We start from the raw sequence: 16523 nt of genomic DNA on the forward strand, positions 1-16523 counted from the left end.
TCATCGACACAATCCCTCCACCAAAAGTTTCTTCCTCAACTCACCACCCCGAACCCCGTGTGCGACCACGCATCCGAGCCGTGTAACCCACGACCCGGCGCGCCCACACGGGCGGGAGGTTGCACCGCGGTTTGAAGCCGCCGCCCTGACTTCGAAGGCGATCCCACAGAAGGTACGTACGACAGCAGCCCTGTCTCGGGCGCTAGGGAGGAGGGAGGAGTTCTCCCTTTTCTCTTTACTCTTATTACCTTTGCATGTCATGATGCCATTCATATTTTATGAATTCTGCAATTCTGAATGGCCCCTTTTGCTTGGGGTCGTTTGCTGTGGACAAATCTTTGTTTTCCTGATCTTCTGTGCTCGCAAAGTCTTTTCTTTCGTTGCAGCAGGTACGCTGCGAGACGTTGGGTGGGCTGACATGGCTTTGTTACAGATGGGATAGACGCGGACGCGGCTGTGTATTGCACGGCTGCTAAGGTCTAGTTACGTACATAGAGGCGAATAGAATCGAGTCTAGTTGCTGTCGCTCATGCTGCCTTGCTCAAACGAGATGCGCGCTCTTACGTTGTGGTCGTCGTGCTCTGCTGGGTGAGCTCGACGCGAATGTTCACATCCTGGCCGTCGACGCAGTAGCCCAGCTGCTTCGGCCCGTCTCTTAGCTCAACTTCTCGCTTGACCCATCGCCCGGACTTTTCCTTTGAATAGGCCTCGCTGTCCTCCGGCGGCGTTTCGACAACCATGTCGTCATCGTCATCGTCCTCGTCGCTGCTCTCGCCGTCCCGTTCGTCGTACCGCGCCACGGGATCCCACTCCCCCGTCTCCCATACCAGACGCACCCTCAGCGGGGGCACGCCAAACAGCTTCCCCGCAATCCCCTTGACGGCATAAATGTCAAACGACCGCGGTATGCGCGTCGTCCTCTTCCTCAGTGTTCCGGCGTCATCCTGGTAGTGAAACCCCACGGTGACTAGCCGCGCCTCGAGGAACGACGGGTTCACCTCGCTACGGCGCACCACGTCCGGCTCGCCGTACAGGCCGCAGAGCTCTGCCCACCGCGGGTGCTGCGCCACGACGGTGTGCTCGGCGCCCTCGGGCACGGCGGCGAGCTGGCGCGCGATGCGCGAGAGGTAGAACATCTCTGCGTTGGTGCGGTCCGCGTGCTGGATGTGCGTGAAGTTGACGCTCTTGAGCCCCGCGAGGCGCGCAATGGTGAACATGTGCGATTCCTCGGACGACGACGCCGTCTTCGTGTCGACGTCCCGCTGCGCGTCGTATACTGGGTTGTGGGCGAGGCGTAGGCCTGTGAGCCCCGGGAAGTGCGTGGCTAGCGCGTCGACAAAGGACCATTCTTCGATGCTGTTGTACGACACGTCGAGATATTTGAGTGAATGTGGGAAAATTGGTGTAGATGCGTTGGCGGCCGTCATTTCTTTGATGCCGTTGCCCTTGAGGTGCAGGTTGCGGAGGGCCGTGAGGGAGGCGAGGCAGCCGAGGTCGGATATGGCTGTGAAGTCGTTGTACTCGAGGTTGATGGAGGTCAGAGTGCTCGTGAGGCTGCCAAAGTCTACCTCGGGCAGTATAGAGAGCTGGTTCGCCCCAACGGCGAGGGTCGTGAGAGAGGGGCATCGGACGGCGACATAGCAGAGCTCCTCCCAGCTCAGCAGCGTCTCGCCGAGAGCAAGCTCCGTCACACCCCGAAACGCAGCCTCGGCACGGTCGAGAGACTTGTCGCTCAAGACATGCTGAAATCGGTTGCCGCTGTAGTGGCGTTAGCACAAGATCAGGACCGGATCCCGTGTCGAAAGGCGCAACGTACTTGATGCTCAGCCGCTGGAGGTTGCTGAGCTCGCCACACACCTCGACGACAGGCGCCAGCCGCTCAAGCAGGTTCCTGCTCAGATCCAGGTGCACGATGCTCGGGCAGGTCTCTGAAACGCTCCTCTCGTCAGATGCCACCGCGCTCGCCACGCGCAGCCCGTCGAGGATCACAATCTTGAGCTCTCCCACCTGGGCGAGCTTGCGGCGGACCTTGTCGAAGCCCTTCTCCTCGGCCACCTTGCCCGAGATGATAATCTGCCGAGCCTGCTCCAGTGCCGTGCCATCTTCACCGCCCTGCGGATCGTGGGCGACGTACTTGTCGTGCAGCGCGGCGATGAAGCTCTGCGGCGAGTCCGCGGGCCGCGTCGGGCGCACAAACGACGCGGCCGTGGCCGACTTTGAGAGGCCTGCGGCGGGTGAGCGTCAGCGGCGCCCGCGACGGATTCGAGGCGTTGGACGCCTTGACTCACAGGTGAAGTAGCGCACGCCCTTGTGAGAGCCATCGTGCTTGCCACGGGTGGCGTCGTCCCATTCGACGCCGAGCCAGGATCCCTCTGTGCCCTCGACTTGGCCGACGTACCGCACCGTGCACAGGGCACCGCTGTAGGACACGCGCTGCCCGACGTGTCGCGATTCGGCCATTATGTATCGAATCTACACAATTTTATTTATTTGCAATGTCGAGTGCATGGTTTCGCGGGGCCACGCCGGGAGGGGGCCGTTGGTGGTGTGGGTGAGTGAGAAGGCAGCAGAATTCCGGGGGGCCCCATCGCGGGCATGGATTTGGTGGTGAGGCGGCCCGGGGCCTTGCGGCGCACCACGTCATATCGATTTACAACCTTTCACACAAAGAAGGCAGCGTGTATACATTATAGAAAAGAATTCAAGTTGCTTAGGAAGGCATTCGATATGGCGCCACGGACGGGCCAAAACATCACAATGCCAGGCAATGCAAGGGCGCTCATCATTCATTCAACATTTCAGATGGCTATCGAAACATACGAGGTAATTACAGCTTGTTCTTGATCTCGCCGACGACGCGAACCAGGGCGCGGCCGTTGCTCAGGCACACCTTGCCGCCCTCGACCTGCGTGGTGAAGCGCACCTCCTCAAAGTCGCCCGTCTTCTCGCCGGTGCGCCAGACGCGGGTGACGAGCTTGTCGCCGGGCATGACGGGGCTGGCGAAGCGCGCCTGGTACTCCTTGATGTTCTCCGGGTCGGAGGCGCCGAAGCGGCGCAGGATGTCGTGGCAGGTGACGTTCCACTGGTACAGGCCGTGGGTGATGGCGCCCTTGAAGCCCATCTTCTGGCCGGGCTCGGGCGTGGCGTGCAGCGGGTTGTAGTCGCCGTTGAGGCGGTACAGCAGGGCCGACTCGGTCGTCGTCTGGTGCTCGAGGACGGCGTCGGGCTCGCGGTCCTTGGGCGGCGGGTAGTTCTTGGTGGCCGGGCCCTTGGGGCCGTGCCAGCCGCCCTGGGCGACGAAGAAGCTGCTCGTCGTGACGCGCGTGTGCACCTCGCCCGTGGCGGCGTTGACCAGGTCCGTCTGCAGGTCGAGCACGGAGCCCGGCCGTCCCTTGTCATAGACGCCGAGCACCTTGGTGCGGGCCTCGAACTTGGCGCCCTCGGACGACGGGGGTAGCTTCTTGAGGAACTCGATCTTGCGCTGGCCGTCGACGACACGGCGGTAGTCGAACTCGGGGACGCTGGGGATCTTGACGGCCTTTTGGGCCTTGTAGAAGTCGACGACCTCTTGGGTGTTGCCCTTGAAGGCTGCGGACGAAGTCAGTCGAGAGCTCCAGGTAGGACAGTCGGACGAGGCGGACGATGGGGAGGAGGAGCTACTCACTCAGGACGAGGGGATACGTGGGGAAGACGGAAAAGTTGGGGTGCAGCTCCTGGAGAACAGCAGAGTCAGCGTCGTCACAATACCCAGAGCGGCGAAACCGAACGTACGTAGAGAAAGTGTAGCTCGTCCGACTTGCAGCCGATGCTGTTGGCGAAGAGCAGCACATCGCGCTTCAGCCAGGACACCTCCTGTCGCGGGTACTCGAAGCCAACGCCGGGGCCAGACATGATGGATTGCTGCAGGGACGGAGTGACGGGAGATGTACAGACAGACTCCAATTGATTGCGAAGCAGGGTTACTGCATCGACGACGCGGGGAGGCGAGGGCCCCGACTTAAGAGCTGCCGGCCGAGACGCGGAGGCGAGCGCAATGCCGAGGTTCGTCTAGTGGGGGACTCGGCCCCGGTAGAATTACTGATTGAGGTAGCACCTCAGCTCCAGGCCGTCGCCGAGGCGCGCGGGCGGTGGCTGCAGTGGAGGAAGCACCCGCCAACCCGCAAAGGCGCCAGGCGGGTTGGTGCTGTTGCGGGGACGTCTAGGGACCGCGGACAGTGGTGGCCGAGCCACACCTCGAACCTCGCTCTGTCGGGCGGGTTGGCCCACTATCTCAGGCGGTACTTGGGGTTTATGGTGCGATCTCCATCCTCCCACCCACCGCCCACTCCGACAACGTCCACCACGCCTGCGTGCCGGAACCATGGCTGACCAGCATTGCGACACCATGTGCGCCGAGCTCTTCTCGCTCGGCATCCTCCTGCAGCGCCTGTCCACGACTACCACCCTTTTGGATAGCCGGGCATCGCAGCCATTGGCTACACAAGGCCTCCAGACTTCTCACCAGAGTCACCACCCTGCGCCCGGAAGCTCTCGACTACCTCTCCCCGATTCACGCGAACGACGATGAGGTGGAATACCTTGTAAGAACCCAAGGAAATCGTGTTTCGATCTTGAAAGAGCCCGATCGGCTGACTGCGCTAAGAAAACGAAATTGTATACTGTTACAAACGAGTGTAGAGCCTCCACAACCTTCGGACGCGGCCGTTCATCCCAGCCTGCCTTGACCCCGGTCGCACTCCTCGAGGAAGCGATATATCCCCTCGAGTCCCTCAAATTCGTCGGAACAATGTTGCGCAAAACTCATGGGCGGTGACATGCTCTCGTAGCCTTCTGGCTCCGATATCCACGGGTTCTCCAATTCCTCGGCAAAGGCATCTCGCACAAAGGAGTCGTCCTCGAGAGACGACATCTCGTCCAGCTCGTGGCCCTCCAGTGACCGTGCCGATCCGCCAGGAGACGTCAACGTCTTTTCGGCGTCGGGAGCGAACGGAAATCTAAGTGCCATGGGGACACCGACCGCCAAGTCGAAGCCTGGATCCTGGCTGACGACTCCACGTTGGATCCCGATGTCGTCGCAGAGTCGTTCAACCGTGGCAGCATCGACGCCGGGGAACCGAACACGGAGGGTGTCGCTCTTCTCGAGAACGATGGGCAGGTCTCCCAACACCGAGAGCCGCCGCAAATCTGCATATACAGCAGTCAAATCCTTCAAAGCTCGACCAAAGTCGGCAGACAGGATGTCGAGGAAGCCCTCGGTGTTGATACTGGCCTGAGCCGCCTCGGCATGGAATCCAGAGGTCTCGGATGCGCACGCGAGGGCGGCAGCAAGGGGGCTGAGAGCCGTGATCTTGGGGCTGAGCTGGAACTCGATGAAGGAACCCAGAGCGGAGCGAGGAATGTCGGAAAGCTTGCGCATGGCGTCGTCCTCAAGCGTGGAGACGGCGCGGTACTTGCGCTCACCGTGCGGACCAAGACCGTCGTATCGGAGCTTCTGGCCTGAGAGAAAGAAGGCCCGCATGGCCTGCGACACGTTTTGGACAACCTGGGCCGGCGCCGCCGGCGTGTGAGAGAAGTACCGAGCGCCGCCGCCGAGGCTGTAGCCGCCGGCCGTGCGAGGCATGGCTCCTCCTGTCAGGTTCGGTCGCAGGGTGCTCGCAAAGGGAGCCCGTCCGGAGAATTGTGCGACCCGTCGCGACGTGTTTGAAGACGGTAGCTTGGATCGATCGAATCGTGGCGCGGAGGCGCTTCGCTCGGAGCTGATGAACCTCCGCAACACATTGTTGATGCTCTTGGTCGCACCGCCAGAAAACCACCTCACGCCTCGTTTCTGCTGTCTCAAGAGCGCTGCTGGATGAATGGGCTGCCGCCCGGTGTGGCCGCTGCGGATGGGGATATGCTGAACCTGGCCCTGAAGAGGCCTGGTCGCGTCCACCAGCTTGGCGCGGACCAACTTTGTGGTTTTGGCGGCAGCGACACGCAGCAGGCGAAGGGTCGCTGGACCCCATATCGCCCCTGCGGACGCCATGTTGGAAATCGATGTTGCTTCCGATCTCTAGGGAGACGGAGGCCGTTGCGGTTGTGCTTCAAGCAGATGCAGGGTCGGGGTCGCGGGTGTCTTCGGGGACTTATAACTGCCCGGCATGCAGCGTCATTCGCCACGCACGCCTCGCCCGTCCTCGCGGGGAAGATCTTCTGCACCGCCACAAAGCAAATCTCCACCAGCCACATTCTGACTGTGGGACTGGGTTCCTATTTTGGCTTAGCTCAATTTTGAGCTCCGTGCCCATTTCTCTTTCCACCAAGAAATTTTTGGCCGCCATTTCCTTCCTCTCCTTCCTTTCTCACACACACACTTCCTCGACAACCACAAGACCACCGCAGCTGAACACGTTCGCCGCAGCATGCAAGTGCATGCTCCATGCCGTGTCCTCTGGCGGTGGTCAACAGGTCTCAGGTAAGACGATACGTCCTCGCGCTCCCTATCGCTTCAGAGATGAACACAAACGAACAATCCAATTCAGACCAGCACCATGGTGATCTATTTATCTCTAGAATTACCCTGAGCAAGCTATCAGCAGCCACATTTTCGCAGCACATCGTCTTGGGCAGAATCAAGCTAACAGTTGCACAAGTTATAGGTGTTGAGCATCCAGTAGTGCCTTCTCACGACCATATTTTCATGACAAAAGGTTAGCCCACACGAGTGCTTTTTACCCTCCCCTCCGAGTGATGATCAAAACGACTCAGGGATTCCTCATGCTTAATACATAATGTGGATACCGTTGTATAAGTTTCAGCCTTGTCTGACTGGAGACTACTTTTGCACTTTGCTATGCTGCCGTTCTGGCTAGACTCTTGCTAATTCGCGCGGCTCGATAGGTACATTCCGCCCTCCGCTATCAATCCAACCCCCTCACCGCACGCTGTTGCCATTGTATGATGAAGACTTGAACGAACGGGCGGACATAATCGAGCCCCGCCACCTCTCGCCCTTGAAAGCAAGGCGTACAAACCTTGTGGTGGGAGACTGGCGGGTGCTATTGATGACACTTCGTCACCTGACTCTGGCTTGGGGAGAAACGTTTAGTGTTTGACGCCGCTTGGTGGTTTTGTATAGCCGGACTAACAGCATGCTCGGCAGGTAATTATAATTTGCACACGCAGTTCCTTTTCCGCCATGTCGCGGTCGAGTCTTTCTGTGATGAGATGTCAAAAACGTATTCACACTATTTGATCCCCAATCATCTCGGTGATTTGGTGGAGGATGATCGTATTTAACAACTTCTGATATGGTGCGTCGTCATGCCTTACTTTGCCGTCGACGTTGGGGACGAGAGTACTGACCGTATGCAGGACTCGTTGATGCTGCTGCTTGAATACCTATCGTGGTGATACCAGCTGCTGACACGTCAGCTAGGGATAGATACCATATGTCGAGCAGTATCGATACCCTTGACGAGAGAGGTAAGCGTCGACTCTTCCTGGTTTACCACCCCCCTTTCCGCCGTAAGGATGACTTGTTCTATTTATCTTTGGCTGAGTTCATCGTGATGAACAACCTTTTTCACCTTGGAGAACTGATATGGCGTTCTTGTGTACCTTCGTCTGTCACAGCTTTTGTGGCGTGATTGTTGCTAACACGACGTCTAATAGATGATTTGATTGCTTGATTGATCATGGCCAGCGGTTATCAACAAAGTCTTTAGCATTAAATCCAATTGGTTCCGCCCGAATCTGTCCTCTTGTCCGCCACTTTAATTGTGTCTCATGTACATTTTCGGCTTTATATTCTTTAAATGGTGTTTATCCCAACTTCACACTTTTATCGTTCTCCAACCATCTACTTCTTGAGTCTACTTCTTGAGCTGCAGCCGGGCGTTCATGCCGACAATGCAGCGAATCAAGTCCCAGTTGTCGTTGGCGCCGACCCAGTCGGTGATGACGATGCCGGTGCCGGCGTCGCCGACCTTGAGCTTGTTGGGGCCCTTTTCGTGCTCGCCGTGGTTGATGCAGAGGTATTCGACGACGGCGGGGTTGACCTTTGCGGCGATGCGCTCGGGCCAGCAGGTGGCGTTGAAGAAGTTGCTGGCGCTGAGGAAGTTGATGAAGAAGGGGGGCCTCGGGGCGTCGGGCTGGTGGCCCTCCATGCCGGCGAGGGCAAAGACCTGCTCGGCGGCGCGCTCGAGCTGGCCGCGGCTGTACGAGATCTTCTTCTCGATGTTCTGGCTCTCGGTGATCTCGTAAAAGTCCTGGATGCGGAAGTTGCCGTTGCCGCCGGTGCCGTCCTCGCAGTTGTCGGGCCACTGCTGGGCGTCGATGCCCCAGCCGCGGCCGTCCCAGCAGGCCTGGCGCATGTCGTCGTCGAGGGCGAAGCGGCGGACGATGACGATCTTGCCGCGGGCCTGGCCGAGGGTGGGGATCTTGGGCTCGGTCCACCACTTGTCGCGCGTCTTGTCGACGTAGCTGTGCTTGAGGTACTTGCCCAGCTGCCCGTCGGTGCCCTTGCCGGTGCCCTCGCGCTTGAGGCTCATGATGATGGTCTCGCTCGGGTTCTCGTCGAGGAAGCGGTAGATGTCGGTGAGCATGTCGCCAAAGTACTTGTTGCCGGTGAGGGAGATGGGGAAGGCGCTGTGGACGAGGGCGAGGGCGTCGTCGTCCGGGTTGGCCGAGACGCGGATGTCGAGGAAGCGCACGCCGTTGCGCAGCTGCTCGGGGACGCCCACGGCCTGGCAGCGCACCGAGGGCAAGGCCTTGTAGCAGGTGGGCGAGTTGTGGGTGCCGGGAATGGAGAGCAGGGTGAGGGGCCAGTCGTTGTGAAGCTCGCTCATCCAGGCCTCGAGGCGGGCCGAGGAGAAGATGGCGAGGAGGGCGCCGTTGGAGACGTAGACGGCCGTCAGGTCATGCGGCCCGTCGTCGAGCTTCTTCATGACGGCGGAGCGGCTCGAGGGCGTGGGGACGTCGGCCTCGTAGCGGTGGCCCTCGGTCTGGAAGGTGAGGCGAATCACCTCGCGAGCCGACTCGTCGGGGCTGCGGACATCGGTGCCCGAGTTGGCCGTGAAGGGCTCGACGCGGACGGAGAGGTCGCGCGAGTCGATGGCGCCGCCCTTGGCGCGTGTCTCGTGCGATTGGTGCTCGGTGGCATTGAGGAAGTTGGTGACTGCGCCGGTGACGTTGCTGAGCAGGCCGCCGCCGGAGGAGACGCGCTCGCCCTCGAAGCGCTCGACCTTGACGAGCTCGAGGGGGTGGATGGTGAGGTTGCGGACCGTGAGGGTTGCCATGATGGGCGACAAAACAAGGACGACGATGACGATGCTGGGGGGTCGGCGCGCGTCAACTGCTCCAGCGGGCGTTGTGATGCAGAAGCGGCAGGCGTCCGGCAGTCAATTGGGGACGCAGGACGAAGCACACGGGGAAGCGACAAGGAGCGAGGGCGTGACGTTGGGACGGTGGTGGTTGAGTTTGCTTGACGTCTTCGATGCGGCGATTTGGGGGAGGAGCCTGTTTAGACTTTGGGGCGAAGCTCGCAGATTCCCATCGCGAATCGGGGCAACGTATCTGCAGCGCTAGCGAGGCCAATCCGGCAAACTACGTGACGGCCCCGCCGAGGGGTGGCAGTGGCCATGAACTGGCGATGGGGGGGGGGGGGGGGGGGGGGGGGCTTCGCGGTCGTTCGCTGCTAGGTACTACTTGGTTGCGTAGCTCACTCTCTCCGTGGCATTGCCTATCACGTCAGTCGACAGGGACGTGTGTGCCCTCGCCTGCGTCCCGGTTGGCCAAACGGGCGCGGGGAAAGGGAGCACGAGGCCATCACATCGCCGGCGTCTCGCTCACTCTCCTGGGCATATGCCTAGTTGGCATGGCGAACCAGGCGGCGGAGCTGCAATTGTGGCAGAGCTCTTGGCTCACAGCATGTCTTCAGCTCAGCTCAGCTCATCAACCCCACCTCACATGGAACTGGAGGAGGTCGAGGACGGCGTAGCTTATTGCCTAGGCTGGGCTGGCTTTAGCGGTTTTTGGCGACGGCGAAAAGAGGGGCAGTTGGTTGCACTGCCGGAAGAGCTGGGGCTGCGGGATTGGGCGGCCGAAAGGGGCCTCTTTGATGTTGCGCCGACCACAAGAAATAAGGGGCTTCGACCTACATACTCCATAGGCACCTATATCTTACTCAAAGCCCCCTATTAGGCACTGATGGACTACCTTTATAATGGCAATGACAGACTCACAGTTCGCACGAGACGAATGATGGCAGTCCTTGGACCCGTCAGCAATTATTAAAAGGTCAGAACGGCGTTGTCAACGCCTTCGCCGGCGTCGTCGTGGGGGGCTCGCCACTGGACGCCATCGCCCTGCCTGGCCTGGGTTGGCCGCTGATGAAGTTCGCGGCGACAGAGCTGTGGTACGCCATGGAAGTTGAGCCCAATGGGTCCGGGGCCGCCATCCTCAGTGACCTCATGGCCATGATGACGCCCGTTGCCGACATGAAGCACGCAGAACCGCAACCTCGGCGAGTATACGCCGACGTGCAGCAGAAAACGAAGCCGTACGGCCGGATCGCGAGGTGTACTGATGCGTGCCATCAAGGGTCGACGCCCACATCGCCCGTACCACTCGCGACATCGGCTGCATGTTCCCCCCTGCGACTCTCCAAAATGGTGCTCCGTGCATATTCTTCGAAAATCTCGGAGGTCATACAGTGGCACCCCTCACAGTCGGGGAAAAACGTCTGCTCCTACCATTTGCATTTCATGCATGCCACATCTGAGCAGAGCATGCCCGTGAAACCGCCAATTGCATCGTCGTCGTTCAATCTCCCATTACCTCCCGAATGTCACCGACGCACGATTTGCATCAGGCTAGGCGGCGAGGTTGGAGACAGCCAACCCTCGGCGATGCCTTGTTCAGAAACAGGGCATCATCCAAGGTCGCTCGAGCCGCGGCTCCTCCCGTCAGAGCGACAACGAAGAATAAGCGCACTTCGACTACTACCGCCACGTCTGACCGAGTGCAGACCGATGTTCTCCTGGCCATTCAGCCCGCTCATCTGAACAACATTCTCACGAGGCAGAAGAACCATGAATATCGTAAATACCGGCTTCGCGATGGCGTAGAGCGGCTGTGGCTGTACGAGACACGTGGAACGACGCAAGAGAGCGAGGGAGCCGCGGCGATCACGTAGGTTTCCCTGAGAGCCGCTTCTACTACAGCGATCAGCTTGACCCTTGCAAAACGTGCTCTGTGCTCATGAGTCGTATGGTTTGTCGCGGCAGACACATCGCAACTATCCCTTTCGACGTTCGCCATACCCCAGGCACCGTACCAGAGGAACCGTTCGGCATAGGGAATGCCGAATTCAACGCTGGCAAGAAGCAGTCTAAGTATGGGTACCCTATCATGGAACTATACCGACTTGTTAAGCCTATACCGCTTGCCGAGATGAGGACAGTCTGGGGAATGGGTGGCGCGCCTATGGGGTGGTGCTACGTGAAGAAACCCATGTGGCAAGATCGATGGGGTGAGGAACAAGGGCGGGACAAACGAGTCTCAAGGGTCTTCTGATTCACGTCACAACTCGTGCGAGGAGACAGTAGCGGGGCGCAGGAAGTCCATGTCTGCTCAACTCTCACAGCGGCAAGGGGTGTCTGGGAGTGGACAGGGTGCTTCATGCCACTTGGCAAATAAGAATGGGAGCCTCTTGATGTCGCGCCCACCATACCAAATTTCGATTTAGATCGTGAAACGGCGTCTGTCCTCTATACGACCGCTAGACACGAAAGCATTAGTCGAGCAAAGAAGACTATACTATACGTCTTCATCGACAGGGAGGGCGCGATGGGAAATTTCCTTGGCGATGGCTGGCGCGTAGAGCGCCACCGAAGCCTATAAAATGGCACGTAAATGTTACCAAACACGATGCAACTGTTCCACCCTGTGCTGTTGTGCTGTCTGGGTTGGCATATGTGTCGAGAGATTTCGCCAGCGATGAATGAGCGTCTGACGGCACGGGCAAGTGGGCAACGCCTGATACGAGTACCTAGTCATGTTACGGCGTGACGTGCCTTCAAGTTGCAGCGATGGGGACAATTATTCACACGGGCCGGACGCAGCGTCATGTCGTCGGTCTAGCGGAAGAGTCGATCCGATGGGCCTTGGAGGGGTGGGAGGAACCTGGTTTGCCTGTAATGGAGCAAGGGGAAGAAAGGAGTCCGAATGGCAATCCATCGGCGGAAGGAAAGCGGCATGGTGGGGTCGCCTTCCCAAGCAAGCAAGACAAAGATAGCTCTTGGTCTGCTCCTGCCGTTCGAGCCAGGCCGCAGCCCGATCGGGGACGAAGGCATCATCAGGTGACTCGTTCGTTGGCAATGGCGGAGGGAAGGTGCGCGCGTCGATGTGTCATGCGAGTACTATTGTCAGAAGGCCAAGGCAGCACGGGGCGGGAGAAGCAGCAGAGAACAAAGGAAGGAGCGGATCCCCCCTGGCGGGCAGACCAGGACCTGACCGTGGTCCGTCTATGAGGGCGAGGACGGGGCGACCGTCGCCGCCGCCACCACCTACACCTACACCACCATCTCCATCGCCATTCATCATCCATGGTCCATCATCGATCCGTCAGGCACCAAGTGCCGCGTTCGTCAACCGCCCCAGGCGGGCGCTGCTCAGCCCCGGTAAGCGAGACTCCATGCGCAGCCGAGTCTTTGTTTCGATGGATCGACACGGCACCCACCAGGCGAGGGGAAAAGGCGCACAGTAATACTCCGTATCCTGCAGGCACGTCCGGGCCCCTGACGAGCTGATCGACTCGTACTCGCTCAATGGGCTGAATGACGAGGCAGCACTTGTTGTTGTTGCACTCACACCGCACACAATACAAGACTACCGCACAACACAGCTTTCTCGGCTCCGGCCACGGCCACGGCCAACAACAGAACCGTCAACCTCACAAATGCCCGATTCGTCCGTGCGTAGCAAACAAAACATGAACAGCCCTGCAACCCCCGGTCGGACTTCCATCAATGGATGAATACATGCAGGCGTCGAATAATAGGCCCGTAGCGTCTCGCCTCGCATTGAAGACTCAAGAGCTGGCCTGCACGGACCCGCCAGCGCAGACACGCATGCTGCGCAAGCACCGAATCTCAGATCCGTCAGTCGGCCCCGGAGGGTTCCTACCTAGGAGTGCCCTATTGTCCCTCACAATAGCCCCTGCCCGCCCATTGATCCGGGTATGCGGGACGAGCGGGTCGCGCGGACGCACGGCTCCGTGCATCACATTGCATCGCATGGCTCCGCAGATAGCCTTGCAGTGCAACAATGCCGTGAATTGCTGCCGCCCTACGGTGCTTTGCAGTACGGTACAGCAATGATACAGAATTGCCTACTATACCTGCCGATACAGTCAGAGTACCGCCTGGTACTGTACTGCGGTGCTGTGAACCTCAGGGGAGGCAACAGCGTCACCGGCCGAGACGACTCGCCTCTTTGTCGTTCGGCCGGGGCCAAGACCCGTCGACCGGCGCCCAACGACAACGAGTACGAAGTCACGAATCCCGGGAGCGCGGGCCTCGTCTGGAGGCCGAAAGAGCCCGGCCGCGGCCAAGGCGCAAAGTCGTCGTCGCCCTCGAGCATGTTTCACCCCCCGTTCCGGCCGCCCTGTCCCTCATCCGTTCTGCTCGCCTCAAGCGCTCCCCGTGTCTGCCTGAGCACGCCCGCACGCATGGCGTGCATGTGTGGCGGCGACGATGGAACATGTTTGCATCACGGACCACGGGCTCCACCGCCGCTTCCCGGCGGCGACTCTATCGCGATGGCTTGCGGCTGCAGTAGCGGGCCCCCGCTTCCCGACCACAATAAGACGTCCCGGCCCAGAGAATGGGAGAGGCGCCATCGCGGGCATTGCTCCACGGGGCGCCCAGCAAAGAGTCCCTCCCGGGCCCGTCTCTCCAGTGGGAGGGTGTGAAGTCTGGACGGGCGGCCCCCATGCCCTCCTCGCCAGGGGCCCGGGAGCGGTGGCGGGACGGCGGAGGGTCTCCCAGGCTGCCGGCGCACCAGTTGCGCATCTGGGCTTCAATACCGGCCGCGCGGGAACAATGGCGCCCACTAGGTGCTAGCGTAGCCCAGCCTGCTGGTTCCCTTGCCGCGACCTGACGACGGTCCCGGCTGTCGAGGACGCCTCGCGCACCAGCCTGACGCCGCATCGCCCGTACTTCGGCGACTCGTCAGCCACGCATCGCCCGCCCATCGTCTACGAGGCGCCTGGCTGAGGCGTCCCGAGCTGTGTCTAGTTTTTTCAGAGCTACTACAGACTTGCGGACTCTTGCGGCAGTAACCATGGAGGGACGGCATTCCCTGGCCATCAAGGGGGCACACTCTGCGTGTGGTAAAGTTGGCGTATGCCTCAACAAAGCACGAGGGAGCGTAATGAGGAGCAAAGTAGACACAGGAGTGAAAATGGCTGGTCAGGTGGTCTTATTACACGCCACTACCTAAAATGTGGTATGGTCGTCGTTGCTATCTTGATCCCATTGGTTTGTTTATGCCCAGAACTCCTCAAGCCCCTCTTGCATGGCTGCATCAGTCAAGTTCCCTCGCATCGGACTCGTCTGGTCCGGCTCCATGTACATGCTTTGCATTGTCCAGTCTGTTTTCGCCTGACTCCAACCACAACGCCACTCCCGGTCGGCCTGTAGAAGGGGACCGTGGAGCCGGACACACTGAGTGTTGGCGTCGCCTGTATAGTGTGGTGGTATATGTCCCATGATCCGAGTCGTGGGATCAGTCACAGGCACCTTGGGTAGTGACCTTGTGTGTGAGAATGGTGTGTTTGCGTGGCTCTTCATCTCATGCCGTCCCCGAGGAGCTTCAATCGGTAGGGGTAGAGCGTGTTCGCTTTGACGGGCCAGCGGCCTCGTCGGCCTCCTCGTCGGATTCCTCGCGGCGCCGCCGTTGGCCGCGGGCGTGTGCACTCCTTTGCACCTCGAGGAACTGCTGGAAGACCTCCCTGCTGCCGAGGAAGTTGTTGGCGCCCTCGACGGTGACGCCGGCGTCGACGTCGATCTTGACGGGGCGGGGGCGGCCCTCCTCGTCGATCATGGGGAGGCCGGCGTTGCCGGCGCTGTAGTCGCGCATGGCCTTGACGACGGCCTCGGCGATCTGCTTTGCGTTGTCGGTGGGGGTGGCGCCGATGCAGAGCACGTTGTTGTTGCTGGCGACCTTGATGGAGGTGTTGATGCGGAGGAAGATGGGCGACGACGACTCGTCGTCCTCCTCCTCCACGTCGTCCACGTCGTCGCCGGCCATCACGCTGCAGGCGTCGTCGACGGCCGACCCGACGAGCAGGTCCGTGACGGGCGAGGTGTCTATCAGGACGGGGCGGGGCAGCGCCTCGCGCTGCTGCTCGAGCTGCCGGGCCGTGATGGTGCGGAGGTCCAGCGGTTGGCGGTTGGGCGTGTAGGCGGGGGGAGGGGAGAGAGGGTGGTGCGACGAGACTTCCTTGGCGAGGAGGTGAGAGGCGAAGTCTCGTATTTGCCGGATCGGTCCGTCCATGGCGACGGGTTTTGCTGTGAGAGAGAGTGTGTGTAGGGTGCGTATGAGTGAGTTGAGTGGCACGATGCCGTGGCAGAGCAGTGGCCGGCCGTCTGATATCTGCCTGCTTCAACTATCCCTCCCGTGAATGTGGTGATGGTTTGCCTCGTCTATATAGACTTGTCGAGAGTGAGACCAGTTGAGCAGCGTGAGTGAGTAGGGAAGGATGAGCGTCCAGTATGCAAAAGCAGGCAAAGTGGTAGAAAAGGCGAGTTGATATCTTTTCTTTCTTGGAGGTGTAGTGGGAAGAGTGGTGGGCAGGTAGGTGGAGGATAGATTAAATAAGTAGGTGGATGGCCAGCGGAGAGGGTCGGGAGGAGGTCAGGTAGGACGGAGCCGATCTACAAGGTACGGCACAGCAGTCATGCATGTAGGGCCAAGGTCAAGGTCAGGCCAGACAGAGTGGGCGTGCACGCCCCCCTCCCCCCGGGTCGCCTGTCGTCGTCGTCGTGGCTTGCCCTACCCCCCTCCGTCGTCCGTACCCGCGCCGCCCAGCGAGCGGCAGGCAAGGCTGTCTTTCGTGCCTTCTTTTGCCGAGCCGAACCCACCCGGCAGGGAACGAAAAAAAAATAAAAATCTTGTTACTTGAGTGTTGGAGCTGTGTGGCTCGCGGGGCACTGGGGGGTGGTGGTGGAGAGGGAGTGAGGGGGTGAGCTTGAGCTTGAGACGGGGAAGGGAGGGGCGTGATGGAGGGGCGGAGGGCGTGCGCGCGATGGTGGTGTGTGTGTGACCTTTGTCTCTCTCTCTCTCTGTGTGTGTGTGTGTGCAGCCGGCGCCGGAGGGCGGTGCGTGCGTCCTCGCCAGGCGCGAAGCTGCGTGAATGCCTTTGTACACGAGGACATGTCCCCGTCTATTCTCCTCTCTCTCTAGCTCACTCGTGCCGACGAAGTGCGCTGCGCTGCGGGAAACGAACCGCCGGAGAAGAGACATATGATGCAAAGAGG

At 60.1% G+C, this 16523-nt stretch overlaps 5 protein-coding genes across 5 annotated transcripts; all 5 read right to left on the bottom strand.

Annotated features, from left to right (window-relative positions):
• Positions 1-560: 560 nt before the first annotated feature.
• PLICBS_002540 (uncharacterized protein) lies at positions 561-2460 on the bottom strand (the record flags this gene model as incomplete). The annotated part of the gene is made up of 3 exons (XM_018322229.2): positions 561-1758; positions 1817-2225; positions 2289-2460. 3 exons carry the CDS (start codon positions 2458-2460, stop codon positions 561-563), a joined length of 1779 nt encoding a protein of 592 aa, XP_018179709.2.
• A 367-nt stretch (positions 2461-2827) lies between these two features.
• PLICBS_002541 (uncharacterized protein) lies at positions 2828-3891 on the bottom strand (the record flags this gene model as incomplete). The annotated part of the gene is made up of 3 exons (XM_018322230.2): positions 2828-3588; positions 3665-3713; positions 3772-3891. 3 exons carry the CDS (start codon positions 3889-3891, stop codon positions 2828-2830), a joined length of 930 nt encoding a protein of 309 aa, XP_018179710.1.
• An 814-nt stretch (positions 3892-4705) lies between these two features.
• On the bottom strand, positions 4706-6025 carry PLICBS_002542 (uncharacterized protein; the record flags this gene model as incomplete). Its single annotated transcript, XM_018322231.2, has 1 exon — positions 4706-6025. The coding sequence occupies one exon, from the start codon at positions 6023-6025 to the stop codon at positions 4706-4708; it is 1320 nt and encodes a 439-aa protein (XP_018179711.2).
• Positions 6026-7853: 1828 nt separating this feature from the next.
• PLICBS_002543 (uncharacterized protein) lies at positions 7854-9278 on the bottom strand (the record flags this gene model as incomplete). The annotated part of the gene is made up of 1 exon (XM_018322232.2): positions 7854-9278. The coding sequence occupies one exon, from the start codon at positions 9276-9278 to the stop codon at positions 7854-7856; it is 1425 nt and encodes a 474-aa protein (XP_018179712.2).
• Positions 9279-14856: 5578 nt separating this feature from the next.
• PLICBS_002544 (uncharacterized protein) lies at positions 14857-15540 on the bottom strand (the record flags this gene model as incomplete). Its single annotated transcript, XM_018322233.2, has 1 exon — positions 14857-15540. The coding sequence occupies one exon, from the start codon at positions 15538-15540 to the stop codon at positions 14857-14859; it is 684 nt and encodes a 227-aa protein (XP_018179713.2).
• Between the last annotated feature and the right edge of the window lie 983 nt (positions 15541-16523).

The sequence above is a fragment of the Purpureocillium lilacinum genome, assembly GCF_023168085.1.
Source record: "Purpureocillium lilacinum CBS 284.36 DNA, scaffold_2, whole genome shotgun sequence".
In the NCBI taxonomy this organism is placed as follows: Eukaryota; Fungi; Ascomycota; class Sordariomycetes; order Hypocreales; family Ophiocordycipitaceae; genus Purpureocillium; species Purpureocillium lilacinum.